The 16,931-nt window shown below is 41.6% G+C and overlaps 1 protein-coding gene across 3 annotated transcripts in view; it reads left to right on the top strand.

The window, feature by feature from the left end:
* Positions 1–16,575, top strand: part of RAD51AP1 (RAD51 associated protein 1) — a 35,313-nt gene extending 18,738 nt beyond the window's left edge. Inside the window, exons 7-9 of one of the 3 annotated variants that reach the window (XM_064591678.1) lie at positions 2,653–2,817; positions 4,130–4,279; positions 16,505–16,575. In XM_064591678.1, coding sequence (XP_064447748.1) covers positions 2,653–2,817; positions 4,130–4,279; positions 16,505–16,545 — 356 coding nt within the window. In that variant the 3' untranslated portion in view covers positions 16,546–16,575. Of the gene's footprint in view, positions 1–2,652; positions 2,818–4,129; positions 4,280–6,405; positions 8,110–16,504 lie in introns of those variants that run through there. The other 2 variants (XM_064591677.1, XM_064591679.1) reach the window with 2 other exon arrangements.
* The last annotated feature ends 356 nt before the right edge of the window (positions 16,576–16,931 follow it).

Raw genomic sequence — 16,931 nt, 5'->3', positions numbered from 1 at the left:
AATTTATTATTTCCTACAGATAGGTAAATATTATATACACTGAGCATAACAGTGGTTATCTCTGAGTGGCGAGATTAAGAGTGGATTTTCTTTTGCGTTGATATTTCTTTGGTGTGCTCTATATTTCCTGCAAAAAGCATGTACTGTTTTATAATATAAAAAAATGTAAAGTTTTTATGAATATAGTACTACTCCTTACTTACACTTAGTATTCAGAATTTATTAGTTATAAGACATGGCTTTCTGACTCCCCTCCCCTGGCCTTTCCCAAAACAGAAGAATCATTGCTTAACTATCAGATATTCTTTTTTAAAATTAAATTTAATTTATTAAATTCAATTAATTAACATATACTGTGTTATTAGTTTCAGAGGTAGAGGTCAGTGATTCATCAGTCTTATATAATAACACCCCTGCTCATTACATCATGTGCCCTCCTTAATGCCCATCACTCAGATACCCCATCCTCCCACCCACCTCCCCTCCAGCAACCCTCAGTTTATTTCCTAGTTAAGAGTCTCTCATGGTTTTTTTCTGTCTCTGATTTTGTCTGTTTTATTTTTTCCTCCCTTCCTCTATGAGCCTGTTTTTTGTTTCTTAAATTCCACATATGAGTAACACCATATGATAATTGTCATTCTCTGATTGACTTATTTTGCTTAGCTTAATACCCTCTAATTCCATCCACATCGTTGCAAATGGCAAGATTTCTTTCTTTCTTTTTTTTTTTGGTGGCTGAGTAATATTCCACATCTTCTTTATCCATCCATCTGTCAGTGGACATCTGGGCTCTTTCCATAGTTTGGCCATTGTGGACATTGCTGCCATAAACATTGGGATGCAGGTACCCCTTCAGGTCACTATGTTTGTATCCTTTGGATAAATACCTAATAGTGCAATAGCTGGGGAACCTCCATACTGTTTTCCAGAGTGAGTGTACCAGCTTGCATTCCCACCAGCAGTGTAAGAGGGTTCACTTTTCTCTGCATCCTTGCCAACATTTGTTGTTTCCTGACTTGTTAATTTTAGCCATTCTGATTGGTGTGAGGTGGTATCTCATTGTGGTTTTGATTTGTATTTCCCTGATGATGAATGATGGTGAGCATTTTTTCATGTGTCTGTTGGCTATTTGTGTGTCTTCTTTGGAGAAGTGTCTGTTCATGCCTTCTGCCCATTTCTTGACTGGATTATTTCTTTTTTGGGTATTTACTAAGTTCTTTATAGATCTTGGATACTAGCCTTTTATCTGATAAGATATTTGCAAATATCTTCTCCCATTCTGTGGGTTGCCTCTTTGTTTTGTTGACTGTTTCCTTTGCTGTGCAGAAGCTTTTTATCTTGATGAAGTCCCAATAGTTCATTTTTGCTTCTGTTTCCCTTGCCTTTGGAGACGTGTCTAGCAAGAAGTTGCTGTGGCCGAGGTCACAGAGGTTGCTGCCTGTGTTCTCCTCTAGGATTTTGATGGATTCCTGTCTCACATTTAGGTCTTTCAACCATTTTGAGTCTATTTGTGTGTGTGGTGTAAGGCAATGGTCCAGTTTCATTCTTCTGCATGTTGCTCTCTTGTTTTCCCAACACCATTTGTTGAAGAGACTGTCTTTTTTCCATTGGATATTCTTTCCTCCTTTGTCAAAGATTAGTTGACCATAGAGTTGAGGGTCCATTTCTGGGCTCTCTGTTCTGTTCCATTGATCTATGTGTCTGTTTTTGTGCCAGTACCATACTGTCTTGATGATGACTGCTTTGTAATAGAGCTGGAAGTCCGGAATTGTGAGGCCACCAGCTTTGCTTTTCTTTTTCAACATTCCTTTGGCTATTCGGGGTCTTTTCTGGTTCCATACAAATTTTAGGATTATTTGTTCCAGCTGTGTGAAATATGTTGATTTCCAGAGCAGCTGTAGCTACTTAACATATCACCTCACTAGCTTGTATCATCTCATATAATACAGAGAAGAGCTTGTGGGAAATGAAAGGTGTGTCCCAAATGAAATCATACATAGGGTTATCAGTTAATATGTTGTGGTATGGTTAGTCTCTTCTCGATTCCCAATGGGTTTCTATTCTAGAATGTTGAAGTTTATGTGATTAAAGGAAAGTATACTGTTATTATTACCATCAAGGTCCTTGTTTTGAAGGAGTTGCTAATATTATGCCCTACTATTCTTTTAAAGTTACTAAGTTAAATTGGAAAAATTGGAAGTAAAGATTACTGATGGGAAATTATAATGATAATAATAGTAAGAGCAAACAGTTCTGTTTTGCTTGCTCTTGGCCACATGTTATTCTAAATCCTTTACCTATATTAACTCCTTTAATCTGCACAACAACCCTCTCATGTAGGCTTTATGACTATCCTCATTTTATACATAGGAAACTTAAGCACAGTGAGGTAAGCGGCCTGTCTGAGGTCACACAAAGTGTAAGCAGAGGGGCCAGGATTCAAACCCAGGCAACCATGCTCAGTCCTGCAGTGGCATAGCATAGCACGAGGTGCCCAAGAATCGAGTGCAACGGCTGTAAAGTTGAGGCAATAGAAACCTCACTTTGTTTTAAAATCGAAGTAAATTGACATACAATGTTATATTAGTTTCAGGTATACACGGAAGCCTCACTTTTTAGAACAAAGATCAAGTATGTAATCCTCTGTTTTAGGTGAAGAGTCTGAGGATGACTCTGATTTTAATGAGAGTGAAGACGATGATGAAGACTTCACTATGGGAAAAAATAAAGTGAAAGAAATTAAGAAGAAAGAAGTGAAGGGAAAATCCCCAGTTGAAAAGAAGGAGAAGAAACCTAAATCCAAATGTGATACTTTGGGTAAGCCTAGTCCAAAACACTTAATTTTATAAAGGGAATGTATTTGGTTTATTTAATGTGTTTTTCTTCTCTCTGCCTTTGTTTTCCCTAACATTTTGCCAGTGTTCACTTCTAGCTAAGATACACAGAAGGAAGGGGGTGGTGGGGAAGGGAGAAAAGCAGCTGAGAGTTCTGAGCCCCACCTCCTGTGGACCTCTTACTAGAATTTCCCTCCTGCAGCACTGACGGTCCCCCTCTGAGACAGCTAGGGTCACCTGCATTTTACGGTGAGAAAACTGAGGCTCAGATTAAAGAATTTATTGGAATTCTTCCAACTAATTATGTGAGCTGCTGGAATTTGCACCCAGGTTTGTCCATTTAGAACCCAAGCTCTAGCCACTGGACCACATTTTTTCCAGACAACGAACAGGGAAGTTTGCATGATTCTCATTTCTTGCTTTCAATCTTGACTTAGTCTTTGATTTGAGATCCCTCTTGCCACATGTTTTGGGCTTCTTTGGTTTTCCTTCCTTCCTTTTTTTTTTTTTTTTTAAAGATTTCATTTATTTATTTGAGAGAGCAAGAGCACAAGCTGGGGGAGCAGCAGAGGGAAAGGGAGAAGTAGGCTCCCCACTGAGCAGGGAGCCCGACGCAGGGCTTAACCCCAGACCCTGAGATCACGACCTGAGCATTTTACTAGTCTAGTGACTGAACTCTATTAGAGTCTAGGTTCCTTGGGAACAAGATCCATGAGCTATACTCTTTGTAACCCTAGAGCCTAATATATTGTCTCATTGACATGTACTGATGAGACACTGTTATGTCATGGCTACAGGTATAGACTTTGGACCTGGTTCCTAATCCTGGCTCAGGTACTTATCAGCTATCAGACTATAGGCAGATTGCTTAGCCTGTTTCCTTATCTGATAGTGTGGATAGCAATATCTGTATCAGAGTTGCTCTGAGAGTTAAAGGTAGTGTGTGTGGAATGCTTACCACAGTGCCTTGCCTACAAATGCTCGTAAAAATGGCTATTCTTAGGCTCTCAGTGAATGTTTGTGTATAATAAGAATTTTCCAAATTTATGATATTGCCTTTTTAATTTTTATAAGATTATGTAAGTTTATAATTTTTACACCTATGTGCTAGACTTAATCTTCCTCTGTGAAAAACCTTTTCTATGTATATTTTTTTAAAATTTTATTTAAATTCAGTTAATTAACATAGAGTATATTACTAGTTTTGGAGGTAGAGTTCAGTGATTCATCAGTTGTATATAACACCCAGTGCTCATTACTTTCTCTCTCTCTCTCTCTCTATATTTTTTTTAAAGTGACTTCAGGAGACTCTGTTCCAGCTGCTGTGAAATCAGAATCTCAGCCTTCACCAAAAAAGGTTTCTCTTTCTTCAGAGGCCACTAGGAAATCATTACAAATACGTAGCCCTTCAGCTGAAAGCAGAAAACCTAAGTGGATCCCGCCAGGTATGGCATATTTATTGATCAAGGGCAGGGGCCTGGAAAATTATCACTGGCAGATGTTTTTCCCTAGTTGTAAGTGTTAACACCATATTATTACGTACTCTTCAAAACCAAGGTTTTTAATTGCTGCATTTATTCATCATATGTCATTCCCTTATACTTACATGCTTATACTGAGCATCTAGATTGTTTCTTATTTTCTCAGTGTCATAAATAAGGTTGCAATAAGCACAAACGTCCTTATTTTAGAAATCTGTGGGCACATCCTTGATTATTTTCTTAGGACAAATTCCTAGTGGTGGAATTACAGTGTCAAAGAGTGTTAACATTTAACATTCCTGATATTTATTTTTGGCAACAAATTGGTTTGCTCAAGACCCGCTGGTCACAGTCTGACTGAAACCTCGGGACCTGTACACAGGGCTTCCAGCATTTAACAAATGCCCTCGCAGACTTGACTTTTCTTCCTTTGTTTTTGCTCCACAGCCAAGCCTCACTGATCCTTTAAGAATTCTTTGACCTTCACTTATCTTGACATTACCAAAAACCTAGTCCAGGCCCTGTTCATTTCATGCCCCAAAGCACCTGTGGCTTCCTAACTAGTCCTTTATCTGCTTCCTCTCACCCAACCACATGAACCCTCTAGTCCAGGGAGATTGATACCGTTTTTCTTCCTTAAACACAATGTGTGTCGTCTTCTGTCAGAGCCTCTCTCTGTCCACTTTCCTCCCTCTGGTATGTCTCTCCTCATTTGTCCCTTCTCCTTCTCTAAGTCATTTCAAATCTACTCAGGTTTGGTTTACTTCTTTTCACTGACATTTCTTGATTGGTCCACAGTGGTCACCCCCTGATAACTAGGTATTAATAGACAGATTTCAGTCTGAGTCAGTATTTTTGTATTGCTCCCTGATGTTTATAGCAGCACTATCCACAATAGCCAAATTACAGAAAGAGCCCAGATACCCATCAACTGATGAATGGTTAAAGAAGATGTGGTATATATATACAATGGAATATTACTCAACCATCCAAAAGAATGAAATCTTGCCATTTGGATGGAACTAGAGGGTATTATGCTAAACAAAATAAGTCAGTGAGGGAAAGACAAATACCATATGATCTCACTCATATGTGGAATTTAAGAAACAAAACAGAAGAACATCGGGGAAGCAAAAAAAAGAGGAAGGCATACCATAAGAGACTCTTACCTATAGAGAACAAACTGAGGGTTGCTGGAAGGGAGATGGGTAGGGGGATGGAGTAATGGGTGTTGGGCATCAAGGAGGGCATTTGTTGTGAGGAGCACTGGGTGTTATATGTAAGTGATGAATCCACTCAATTCTGCTCCTGAAACTAATATTACATTATGTGTTACTAGAATTTAAATAAAACTTGAAATATAAATAAAAAGCATTATTAAAAAAAGATGGCAGTCTGAAACTGCATGATTACTTAATGTCTCTTAATTACTTCATCTTGTAAAATATCAGGCACATATTGATTCAACAGTTCCACACACTACTAAGTGCTCACCATGATAAGTATAGTCACCATCTGTCCCCATACAACGTTATTACAATATTATTGACTATATTCCCTATGCTGGACTTTTCATCTCCGTGACTTATTTATTTCATAACTGGAAGTTTTTATGTCTCAACCCCTTTATCCCCCTTATCTATTTCACCCATCCACTCCCACCCCCAATCAGAGAAGGACAAATACCATATAATGTCACTTAAATAAACTAGTATAAATAAATAAAAAGAATATTTGTCATGTTTACAATAATTTAATATTTGAAAAAATAGATTCAAGGAGTATTTGTAAAAATTGCAGCATTTTCAAAAAATGCATTGGATTTTTCTGCTCCTTTAGAAATTATAACCGCATGCAGTTCTTCATGCCTTTAAAACCAATGTTACTTGCTCCCAACTTACCTGTTTCAGCTTTTGTGCTTAAAGTTTTGGTGCCATTAACTTGCCTTCTGAACATGTTTGAAAATAGGCAGTACTGTATTCTTTCTGCCCTTTAATACTGTTCATTCTTTTGATCTTGTTTATGGCTTGATAGAACTTACATACCACAGTAATCCGCACCTGCTTTTCTTTTTGCATCTTCTGTCTTAGAAGTTGATCTTTGTTAAGAGATTTCAAACATCGCCAGCAGCAGGTGCTATGCTTTCTTTCAGCGGAATCTGGAAGCAGCGGCTGCAGCAGGAGGAAGAGCCCCCCGGCAGGGGTGTCTGTTAAGTCTCCAAGTCAGAGTCTCCGCCTTGGCTTGTCCAGATTAGCACGAGTTAAACCTTTGCATCCAAGCGCTGCTAGCAGCTGAGTGTGGTGGTAAACAAATGTTTGATTAAGAGAATCAGAATTTTACAAGTGTGTTTATATTTGAAGTGTGTTTCTATTTAAGGAGGGCATCATAATATAAAGGAATCCTTTAAGGTTATGTGAATTGCCTCTACCTATTTTGTGATGATGTTCTCTGAAGCTGTTCAAGACTTCAAGAAGAGGATTGTTTATAAGAATTATTTTGTGATGTCATTTCCTTCTGAAGAACGTGTTCTCTTTTTCCTGTGTGTAGTAAGTCATTGTCATTAAGTAGTTGTCTGTTTGGGAGGAAGTCCATGTTGCATACTGTTCTAAGAAGATGATGTTGCTTTCCAGCTTTGTCTGATTTATGGCACCTTAACTTTCACTGTTGTGGCTTTATCTAGCAAAAGGAAACATGCCCATTTTTTCCAGGAGACATTTCTGAAATCTTAACTTAGGTTTTGTTGTCAGTTTTACTGCAAAGATGTTTCATATTTTAGCCAAATATTTTTACAGTAAGAATTCAGAATTATTTTACACATTAAAATGGTTACTATAATATGGCATATGTCTCCTACTCAGAAATAGATGTTTATTATATAGCAAATAGAATTTCATGAGATTTTATGAAGCTCTCATTGCCAAAACCTTTAATAAAAGTGGAAGAGTCTTGATATGCTCTTTTCCTTCATACCATTACATCCATCTATTTCTGATTGTCTACATTTCACGATTAAATGAATGTTTTGCAAAAAAAAAAAAAAAAAAAAAAAGTTAGTCTTTTTGTTGTAAGTATAAGGGTGGGGGGGAGCTGTTTCTTAGAATAATCACTTTGTGAGGCCAGTGATTAGAGGGTGGCTGTCAAGTACTTCGTCATCCCTATTATGATATTAGATAATACAGCTTTTCAGGAAGCTTAATGTGAATTTGTTATGAATAAAAATAGTTGTAGATATTTCACATTTTATGGTGAGAATTTCAACCAGCTCCTGATCACTTTTTAATAAAAACTCTTCAAATCATGTTAACCATTAGGGGCGCCTGGGTGCCTCAGTTGGTTAAGTGTCTGACTCTTGGTTTCGGCTCAGGTCATGATCTCGGAGTTGTGGGTTTGAGCTCCATGCTGAGCACAGAATCTCTCGAGATTCTCTCCTGTCCCTCTCCCTTCATCTCTGCTCCTCCCTCCTCCTCAAAGTCTCTCTCTTTTTCTTGCTCATCATGTTAACCATTAAAACATATAATATTATTGGTTCAGTTTTTTTTGGTTTATAGAAACATCTATGTTAATGTGAAAATAAGGAATTTAGAAAAATGATTAAAGTGAGCATTTGCAGGGGCACCTGGGTGGCTCAGTCATTAAGTGTCTGCCTTCGGCTCAGGTCATGGTCCCAGGGTCCTGGGCTCGAGCTCTGTGTCGGGCTCCTTGCTCAGTGGGGAGTCTGACCCTCCCCCCTGCTCATGCTCTGTGTCTCTCTCTTTCTCTCTCTCTCAAATAAATAAAATCTTTAAAAAAAAAAGTGAGCATTTGCTTATTGCTATTGTACATTTTTTTCTGTGTATATTTGTATACTGTTGTATACCACCTCACCTACCCCACTGCATCCCCTTCTTAAAAACATGTATTCAGTTACAAGGTATTAAGGTGCTCTATATGGTGCAGTTCAACAGTAAACATTTATTAAGAGCCTACCCTGTATTAGGTACTGCTATCACTGATTAATCATCTGGCACCAGCCTGATGGACCTGTTTCCTCTGTGTTATTTAAAGTAAGTTTGGGGGCACCTGCGTGGCTCATTGGGTTAAGAATCCAACTCCTGATTTCGGCTCAGGTCATGGTCTTGCATTGGGCTTGCACTCAGCCAAGAGTCTGCTTGGGATTCTCTCTCGCTCCCCCTCCCCCACTCATGCTTGCTGTCTCTCTCTCTCTCTCTCCAAATAAATAAAATCTTTAAAAAAGTAATAGCTTATACTGAAAATTACCTTAAATTATGCTAAAACTGGCCTTGCAGAAAGCACTAATGACCTTTCTGTTCTCAAATCCAGTGTACAGTTTTCTCACCTAATCTTATAGACCCTATTCATCATAACCTACCTATTAATACATTTTATTTCCTGGACTCACATGACACTATTCTTTTGTAGTTTTCTCCCCACATCCCTGCCTGCTCTTCATTATTTTGCAGACTTACATTCTTGTGTCACCTACATCCACTCTTTCCACCATAGTGCCCTATTCTGTGTGATTCCATTCTTTTCCCCTGCCCCCCCCCTTTTTTAAGCTTAGGTGACTTCAAGCTCCAGTGGTCACCTATGTGACAATGACTGCCAAGTCAGGATTTTTTTAGCCCAGATCTTGCTCTGTGCAAGAGCCTGTTTCATTGATAATCTGATGCATTAAGTCACCAGTAAATCAGTAATATCCTCCCTATCCTCCGTGTTTCCCCTCCTAGATTTTCTGTTAGTAAATGGCACCACTATCAACTGGAGGGCCTGGGGCACTTCCGCCCTTCACATCCAGTCACTGAGCTCTCTTCCATTTTGTAAATTGCTCAGAACTGTTTTTCCACCTGCTGTCCCTTACTCTGAAACATCACTCACTATTAATAGGCATCCTTGCCTTGATTCTTTTTTTAAAAAATTTTTATTGTTATGTTAATCACCATACATCATTAGTTTTTGATGTAGTGTTCCATGATTCATTGTGTATAAAACCCAGTGCTCCATTCAGTACATGCCCTCTTTAATACCCATCACCAGGCTAACCCATCCTCCCACCCCCCTCCCCTCTAGAACCCCCAGTTTGTTTTTCAGAGTCCATCGTCTCTCATGGTTCGTCTCCCCCTCTGATTTCCCCCCCTTCATTCTTCCCCTCCTGCTATCTTTTTTTTTTCTTAACATATATTGCATTATTTGTTTCAGAGGTACAGATCTGTGATTCAATAGTCTTGCACAATTCACAGTGCTCACCATAGCACATACCCTCCCCATTGTCTATCACCCAGCCACCCCATCTCTCCCACCCCACCACCCCCTCCAGCAACCCTCAGTTTATTTCCTGAGATTAAGAATTCCTCCTATCAGTGAGGTCATATGATACATGTCTTTCTCTGATTGACTTATTTCACTCAGCATAACACCCTCCAGTTGCATCCACGTCGTTGCAAATGGCAAGATCTCATTCCTTTTGATGGCTGCATAATATTCCATTGTATATATATATCACATCTTCTTTATCCATTCATCTGTCGATGGACATCTTCTTGCCTTGATTCTTAACCTACTCTGGCCTACCCTCCATACCATATTGCCAGAAAGTTTTCTAAAATCTGAGCATGAACACCCCTCTGCTTAAAATCCACATACATATACCCTAGCCTGTTTAGTTCATGAGCTATTTCAAATCTGGCTGTCTCCTGTCTGCTTCTTCAACCTGGTCTCATGCTGTCCCCTATGCACTTTTGACTCTTGCCTCACCCAACAGGCTGACACCCGTGATACCATGTGGTCCCCTAGCTCAGGGCCTTTACGTGGGCTCTTAACTGCCTGCTTTACGTTGCTAATTCCTATTTGGCCTTGAAGACTCAAATTCAACTCCTCTCTCTAAAAGCTTTTTTTGAATGTCTGTTTCCTCAGACCAGACGATATTCCTCCAGGTCACGCTACTGTCATTCAGCTAGAACTTTTCTTAGTTTTCATGCATTTAAAACCTGGTGCAGAGCCAATGCTCAAAAAGTGCTCATCTGATGAATACTTTATATCTGGAACTTTTGCCGTGAGCTTCCGGGAACCACAAACTTTTTGGAAGAGGGACAAAGTAGGAACAATTTCATGAGCCCGGGCAGTTCGGTGAACTCTAATCTGCCCATCCTTGGGATGTCCAGTTCCACCTGAGGCGAGAGAATGGGAGTAGGGGGGAAAGAGAAGTATTCTTTAGGCTGATGTGAACGGTGGTTTGGGACGGGAACAAAGTCTAAGTTCTTTCCGCGGCCGGAGTCACAAAAAGGGCGGCCAGAGTTTCTATAGCTACGGGAGGAGGGCGTGGTCCCGGGCCGGCGCGGGCAGGGTGTGGGAGCAAGCGCCCCGCAGCGGCCGCCGGGCAGTGTGCGCCAGCCCCAGGCAGCTCTTGCCACCACCTGCCGGCGCCCGGACCGAGTAAGGCAGCGCGCAGCGCCAGCGGGGAGGAAGGGACCGCGGTGGGGCAGAAGCATCCGGGGCAACGGGGGAAGAAGGCTGGGGAAGCGGGGAGAAGGGAGGTGCAGAGAATGCGAAACAGCAGGCGGAGTGTGGTCGGAGGAGAGAGAGGCGCGGGGTGTGAGCGCGGACGGGACAAGTGCTCCGAACCGCCGCATCCTCACAAACTGGCATCCATGTAGTTTGCTCCTAACAGAAAGTTGCATCGCAGACCTTGGCTGAGTGCGGGGTGGGGAGAGATGGATTTTAGGAAACTCATAAGACCTCTCCTGAAATTGCTTCCAGCCCTGACCCCGACAACGTGGGGCGCAAAACTTTCCTCCTCCTTTATCTTCAGGGCGTGGCTGGTCCTTTTGGAGGTCAGAAGTGAGCCCACAACCCCACGCCTCACGTGGATGTCCTAGGATGTGGCTGATACCAGCCTATCTTGGCCCAGCCCATCTGCTTGCAGCCTCCATGCTCAAGCAGAGCCCAATGCAGGACTGCTTTAAGCTGTGTGCGGATCGATCGTAGGTACATCCAGAGCATCACTTTTCCTCTGGGTGGTATTTGATTTGCCACTCTAGGGTAATGCTCGTCCTAGCAAATATTTTACTTAAAAGGGGAATGAACAATGCAAAATTTGGATTTTTTTTTTTTTTTAATCTGTAGTTGATTTGTGGTACTTGCTACGTTTGAAACGTCCATCAGCCAATTCAGGGTGTAAGTAACTTGTGACCCCTCTGATTTGTTTTAAATGGCTGATGGTCAACAATCTTAACTCAAGCTTCACTGTTCAGGCTTCAGTGGAGACCTGGCAAAGGTGCAAGGCCATTTATAGAAAGTTCAAACTATGAAAGGACAAATGTGTCCTTTGCTGCCAGTCTTGCTCGAGGGATTTAATTATCTACGTGTGTTAAGTATGTAAAATCTAGGAGTTCTAAGGAATTCTCCAAACCTGGATTGTGCCTAATTGGTTCTGGGACTTATGTCTTTTACTTCCCTTCTCGGTTTTAGTCCTTATCAGGAGGATAATGAGAAACCTGAAAGGAGTCTCGAGTGGTGTGCCAGCCACTCTTTGACTTTGCCTTCTCCAGCTCCATACTGTTGTCAGGAACTTGGCTAGAATACATCCTCTGCAAACTTGTGGAGGACCCAGTGCTGGGAGTCCATGGTTTTAGTTGATCCCAAATCCAACATGAGTGTGTTGTGACAGCTAAAAGGGGCAAATACTGGTCTAGACTTCATTAATAGAAACACAGTGACCAGGTAAGTGATGTAAAGATCTCGCTGGCTGATTTAGCATTGATCAGTACATAATCTAGACTCTAGAAAACGATAGCCACTTAAAACAAGGTCATAGAAAAACTAGAAAGTAGAGAGGAACAATCACAATACAAGTTCTCTCTGTCATGCCTGGATGCTCTATCCTACGAAGACATGCTTGAAATAAAACTACAGAATGCCTGGAGATGAGGAGGTGCCAGGGAGGCAAGAAGACACTGTTTTTGAATATTCAAGAGCTCTTGGAGTAGAAGAGAGGGTAGATGTGTTCTTTGTTGTTCTGCAGAGGATAGCAAGTATTGGTGGAGAATATGTTGCTCAGTATCATTTCTTCCCACCCACATTTGCTGAGCACCAACCATATGTATAAGCAGCCAGAGGTGAAATGGGTTGCCCAGAAAAACAGTGAGCTCTGTCACAGAAATATTCAAGCAGAGACTGAATGATTGCCAGGGATACTCTAAAGAGGATTTCTGCTGGGGTGGGAAAATGGATGAATGGCCCCTAAAACCTCTTCCAGCTCTGAGAGTCCATGGACCATGAAGAGTTTCAAGGATAATTGCAGAGGGGCCAAGGAGTTTTCTTTGCAGCAGTGAGAGTAACTTAAGTACATTAAGTACATTATCTCCTATTCACAGAAATACAAAGGGAGTCCCTGCCAGTCCTACACTGCCACAATTTCTGCCCCAAACGTAGCTCTCCAAGGCATAAAGATCAAGCTACTTGACAACTGCAATAGAAATACTGAAATCATAACAGGTAAATCTCAAAAGATATATTTCCTTTCTGGGCATTGAAGATTGGTGCACATAGATAACACACTATGTGTAAAATACTATGTGTGCAATAAGCCTGGCCCCACTGTCGATGGCTCTGTCATGCCTACCGGACCCTGAACTCTCCTTGAAAGCAAGGATTCTGTTTTCCTTATCTCTCAGGCCCCGATGCTTAACGCAGTCCCTGGCATTCAGATGGTGGTCTCAAATTTTTTGATGAATTCATCCGAACTATCTTAGTTGTCTCTTTCTCAGCACATTTGTACCAAGAGCTTTCAGTGGACAAGTCATTGTCCTTGTCTGAAGGAGGAATGTAAGGAATAAAATAAAATCCGAGCTCATCATTCTTGCCTCCAAGAGATTCACAATCAAGATGAGATGAAATGTATGCCCCTAAAATAATTAAAACTCAAGTTGTTGACCAAGTGACAAAATGATCTCCACATACAGGAGTGCTGAAATCCAGAGGAAGGCGATGGGTCTAAGCTGGAGAGGTAGGGAAACTGATCTCCGTGTAAAATAATAGGAGGAAATTTTAAATTTTAGTTTCAGTTCTCAAAGCCATATTCATTCTAGCTCTGAGATGAGTTTGTTATCTTTGACCCTTCATGCAATAGTTATAAACAAGATATAAAACATTCTCATAGTTCACCACTTATTTTGAGGATAGAAAGTGGCATCTGTGAAGATTTGAACATAGGTTATGTGTCATGGATTAAATTGAAGCTAGATTGAATGCATTCTTAGGAAATAAAAAAGGCACAAGACAGTCTTTGATTATCACAGAATTATCCAAAGGAGAGAGCTTGTGGAATAAGGCACAACAGAACTTTTCCAATCTGGCAGTATTTAATAAAGTTAGCATCAAAGAAGCTTAGAACTGGAAGGGACATCAGAGGCCATCTAGTCCAGTCCTGTCATCTTACAAATGGGGAAACTGAGGATAGACAAGGCATATGACTTGCTCAGAATCTATCTGGGGACAGCACTGAGACTAGACTCCAAGATGCCTCAGCATCTTCTTGAGGTCTTCATGTTCTCTTCACCTACAGAGCACCAGAAGCTGAATAGACGAAAAGAGCTCCACTTGCTGGGAAAGATGCATGTGGACTTGATTGTCTCCTACATCCCTGTGGAATAGATGGAGGGAGCATTTGATACAGAGCCTTGGCAGAAAGAATTGTATTCATTCTTACCCCATGTTTGGATTTTGCAACCCTCATATTGAACTGATGGCCAAAATTCTACCAGTTCTTTCTCCCAAATTATTCCCAAGTTCCCACTTCCACTGTGTCCTCACATGGCCTTGGTTGAGGTCCTCATCCTCTCTTGCCTAGATGCTCAAGACAGCTTCCTACTTGAGCTCCTCTGAACCTTGTTCCATGGTATTGCCAGAGAGATGATCCTAAGTACAAATCTGATTTTGTCAGATTTAGAATGAACCATGAGACCCTTTCTTTACAGTCTAACCACCTCTCTAGCCCTCTACGGTAATGTCCATGTGCTCACACTTTCTGAAGAACACAGTGCTCTTTCCTACTGTTGTGCTTGCTGTCTTGTCCATCTGCTCTTGACTCCATGCCTGTCATGTTTATTCTTCAAGGACAGCTCTACTCTGCTCAGGTGTGAAGGCTTCCTCAGCCCCCTGCAGTGTGCTTCATTAGCTCTTTGCACTGGCCTCTATTACTGCCCTGATCATGTGCATTGTAATGACCTGTTTCCATGTGTCTCCCTCCTAGATAATGAACTCTCCTTAAGGGCAGAGGCTGTGTCTGGTTTATCAGAAGAATTATCTCAGCAAATGTTTGTAAAAAGGAAGGAAGGGAAGAAAGAAGTGACATTATGATCATTTGAAGAGAAGCAACTATTACTTTTTGCTTACTTTTGCATAGGATTTTTTCATAGTGTGTGTGTGTGTGTGTGTGTGTGTGTGTTAAAACTCATGTTCCCACTCACCTCCCCCAGCTCCACCAGCTATGGTTTTTCCTATGTTCTTCGATATACCTGATTAAGACATGCAAACATCTTGTTGTTTTCTCTCTTTTTTAAAGATTTTATTTATTTGTTTGAGAGAAGAGAAAGAGCGAGAGAGACAGCACAATCAGGGGGAGGGGCAGAGGGAGAGATGCAGGGAACCCAATGAGCAGGGAGCTCAACTCCAGGCTCAATCCCAAGACCCCGAGATCATGACCTGAGCCAAAGGCAGAAGCTCAATGGACTAAGCCACGCAGCCACCTCCACCTCGTTTTTTTCTTTTTAAAGATTTTATTTATTTATTTGACAGAGAGAGAGACACAGGAGAGAGGGAACACAAGCAGGGGGAGTGGGAGAGGGAGAAGCAGGCTTCCCGCCGAGCAGGGAGCCCGATGTGGGGCTTGATCCCAAGACCCTGGGATCATGACCTGAGCCAAAGGCAGATGCTTAACAACTGAGCCACCCAAGTGCCCCCATCTCGTTCTTTTCTTAAACAAATATGGAATCATGCATATTGTTCTGTTTTTATTCAATACATTACAGGCATACATAGAGACTTCATTTTTTAAAGTGATCACATCATAGTCTATAATACACGTGCCATATTTTTTAACTTCTCATTATATATAGACAAGTAATTTCTGGTTTTTCAACATTATGCTGCGATAATAGTGGGCAGGACGTGTCTTGAGTTCTCTGAATAATTTCAGAATTGTGATGCTGTCACCATTTATTATAGGGTCTTTAAGAACCTACCAATGGAGTGGTTTGCAGAAGCCAGGATAACATTCGCACTGATCCCTGTTCTGTCCTTGTTCATATATCCTTGGCTCCCTTGGCTCTTATTAGAGTTAGAGGCTGAAAAGGAACTTCAAAGGGACACAAAGCAGAGTTCCAGCAGCTGTTAATGGAACGGGCGTCAGAGCCTCTAAGACTCTTCCATTTATATAAATCATCGCTTTAACCAGATTCCATAAACTTAATGCAAATTAGATTTTCGTCTTGCAGTGAGTTCATTTTTCATATAGCTCTGGTCTGAATAAAGAAGGTGCAAAAAATGGCTGAATGAGATCCAGGCAAAGCATTTCTATCCATTGTCCCTTTTCTTCTTCTGTAGGCTTTAAGCTACCGAGTAACCGCTTATATATGTATCTTTCAGAGCAAAAGGTGGTTGTGGTAAGAGAATGGTTTACTTTGCAGTGAGCTAGAGGAAATGGGTCTTTTTGTTTGGTGTCCTAAACTGCTGGCCACCTCGTTAGCTCGTTAGCTTCCTGGGCTGCTGTCTCCCTCTGCCCTGAGCACCCAAGGGCTGATGCCAAGACATCCCCTTTCCTGATATCATCTGCCACCAAGAGGGAAAAAAAAGGAGTTAGCGGAGACTCAGCCACTGTTTTTAGGCCTGCCACTTTTTTTACAAAGTATTTTTATAAGAGAGAAAGAGCTTACACAAGCAGGGGGAGAGGCAGAGGCAGAGGGAGAGGCAGGCTTCCCACAGAGCAAGGAGCCCCACGTGGGGCTTGATCCCAGGACCCTGGGATCATGACCTGAGCTGAAGGCAGATGCTTAACCGACTGAGCCACCCAGGCACCCTAGGCCTGCCACTTTTTGTCTCCAAGCCTGCCCTGCATTCTTCCCATCCCTGGGTGCAGGGGCCATTACTTATATTTTGCTCCTACTACCAATGTACTTTTTATTCTTCCTCCTGCAGGACTAACATGGATGCTAAAAAACCAAGGAACTGCAGTTTGACATCCTTCCCAATTTTGAAAGCAAGAAAGAAACAGAATATCAACCCTGGGAAGGTAAAGATCCTTGAATTTCATTTGGGCAAGAGAGGTATCATCATGAAGATTTGGGGGCCCAAAACCCAGGAGTGACCATTGTCCTCCAAGCACCTTTGATGACAGGGTGAGGGGAAGTTCTGGAGGTGTGGATGGACCAGGCTTGTTGGCAAAGCCAGGTCTGGGTGGGCTTGGAGGGACATTGGTTGCAGGGCCAGAGCGTAGTTTCATGAGCTCCAGAACTGCAAGGCCTTCATCAAACAGGTGGCTTGTGTTTGAGGAGGCCCTGGACTAGCGTCTCTTCTACAGTATCTTGTATTGCGCTCTGTATTTCTGGAACCACACCAGAGGTGT

Source organism: Mirounga angustirostris, unplaced genomic scaffold (genome assembly GCF_029215605.1).
Source record: "Mirounga angustirostris isolate CCGP_5_RB_7025 unplaced genomic scaffold, mMirAng1.0.hap1 SCAF_5, whole genome shotgun sequence".
Taxonomy (NCBI): Eukaryota; Metazoa; Chordata; class Mammalia; order Carnivora; family Phocidae; genus Mirounga; species Mirounga angustirostris.
The sequence above is the reverse complement of the archived record's forward strand: the minus strand, read 5'-3'. Positions and strand labels throughout refer to the sequence as shown.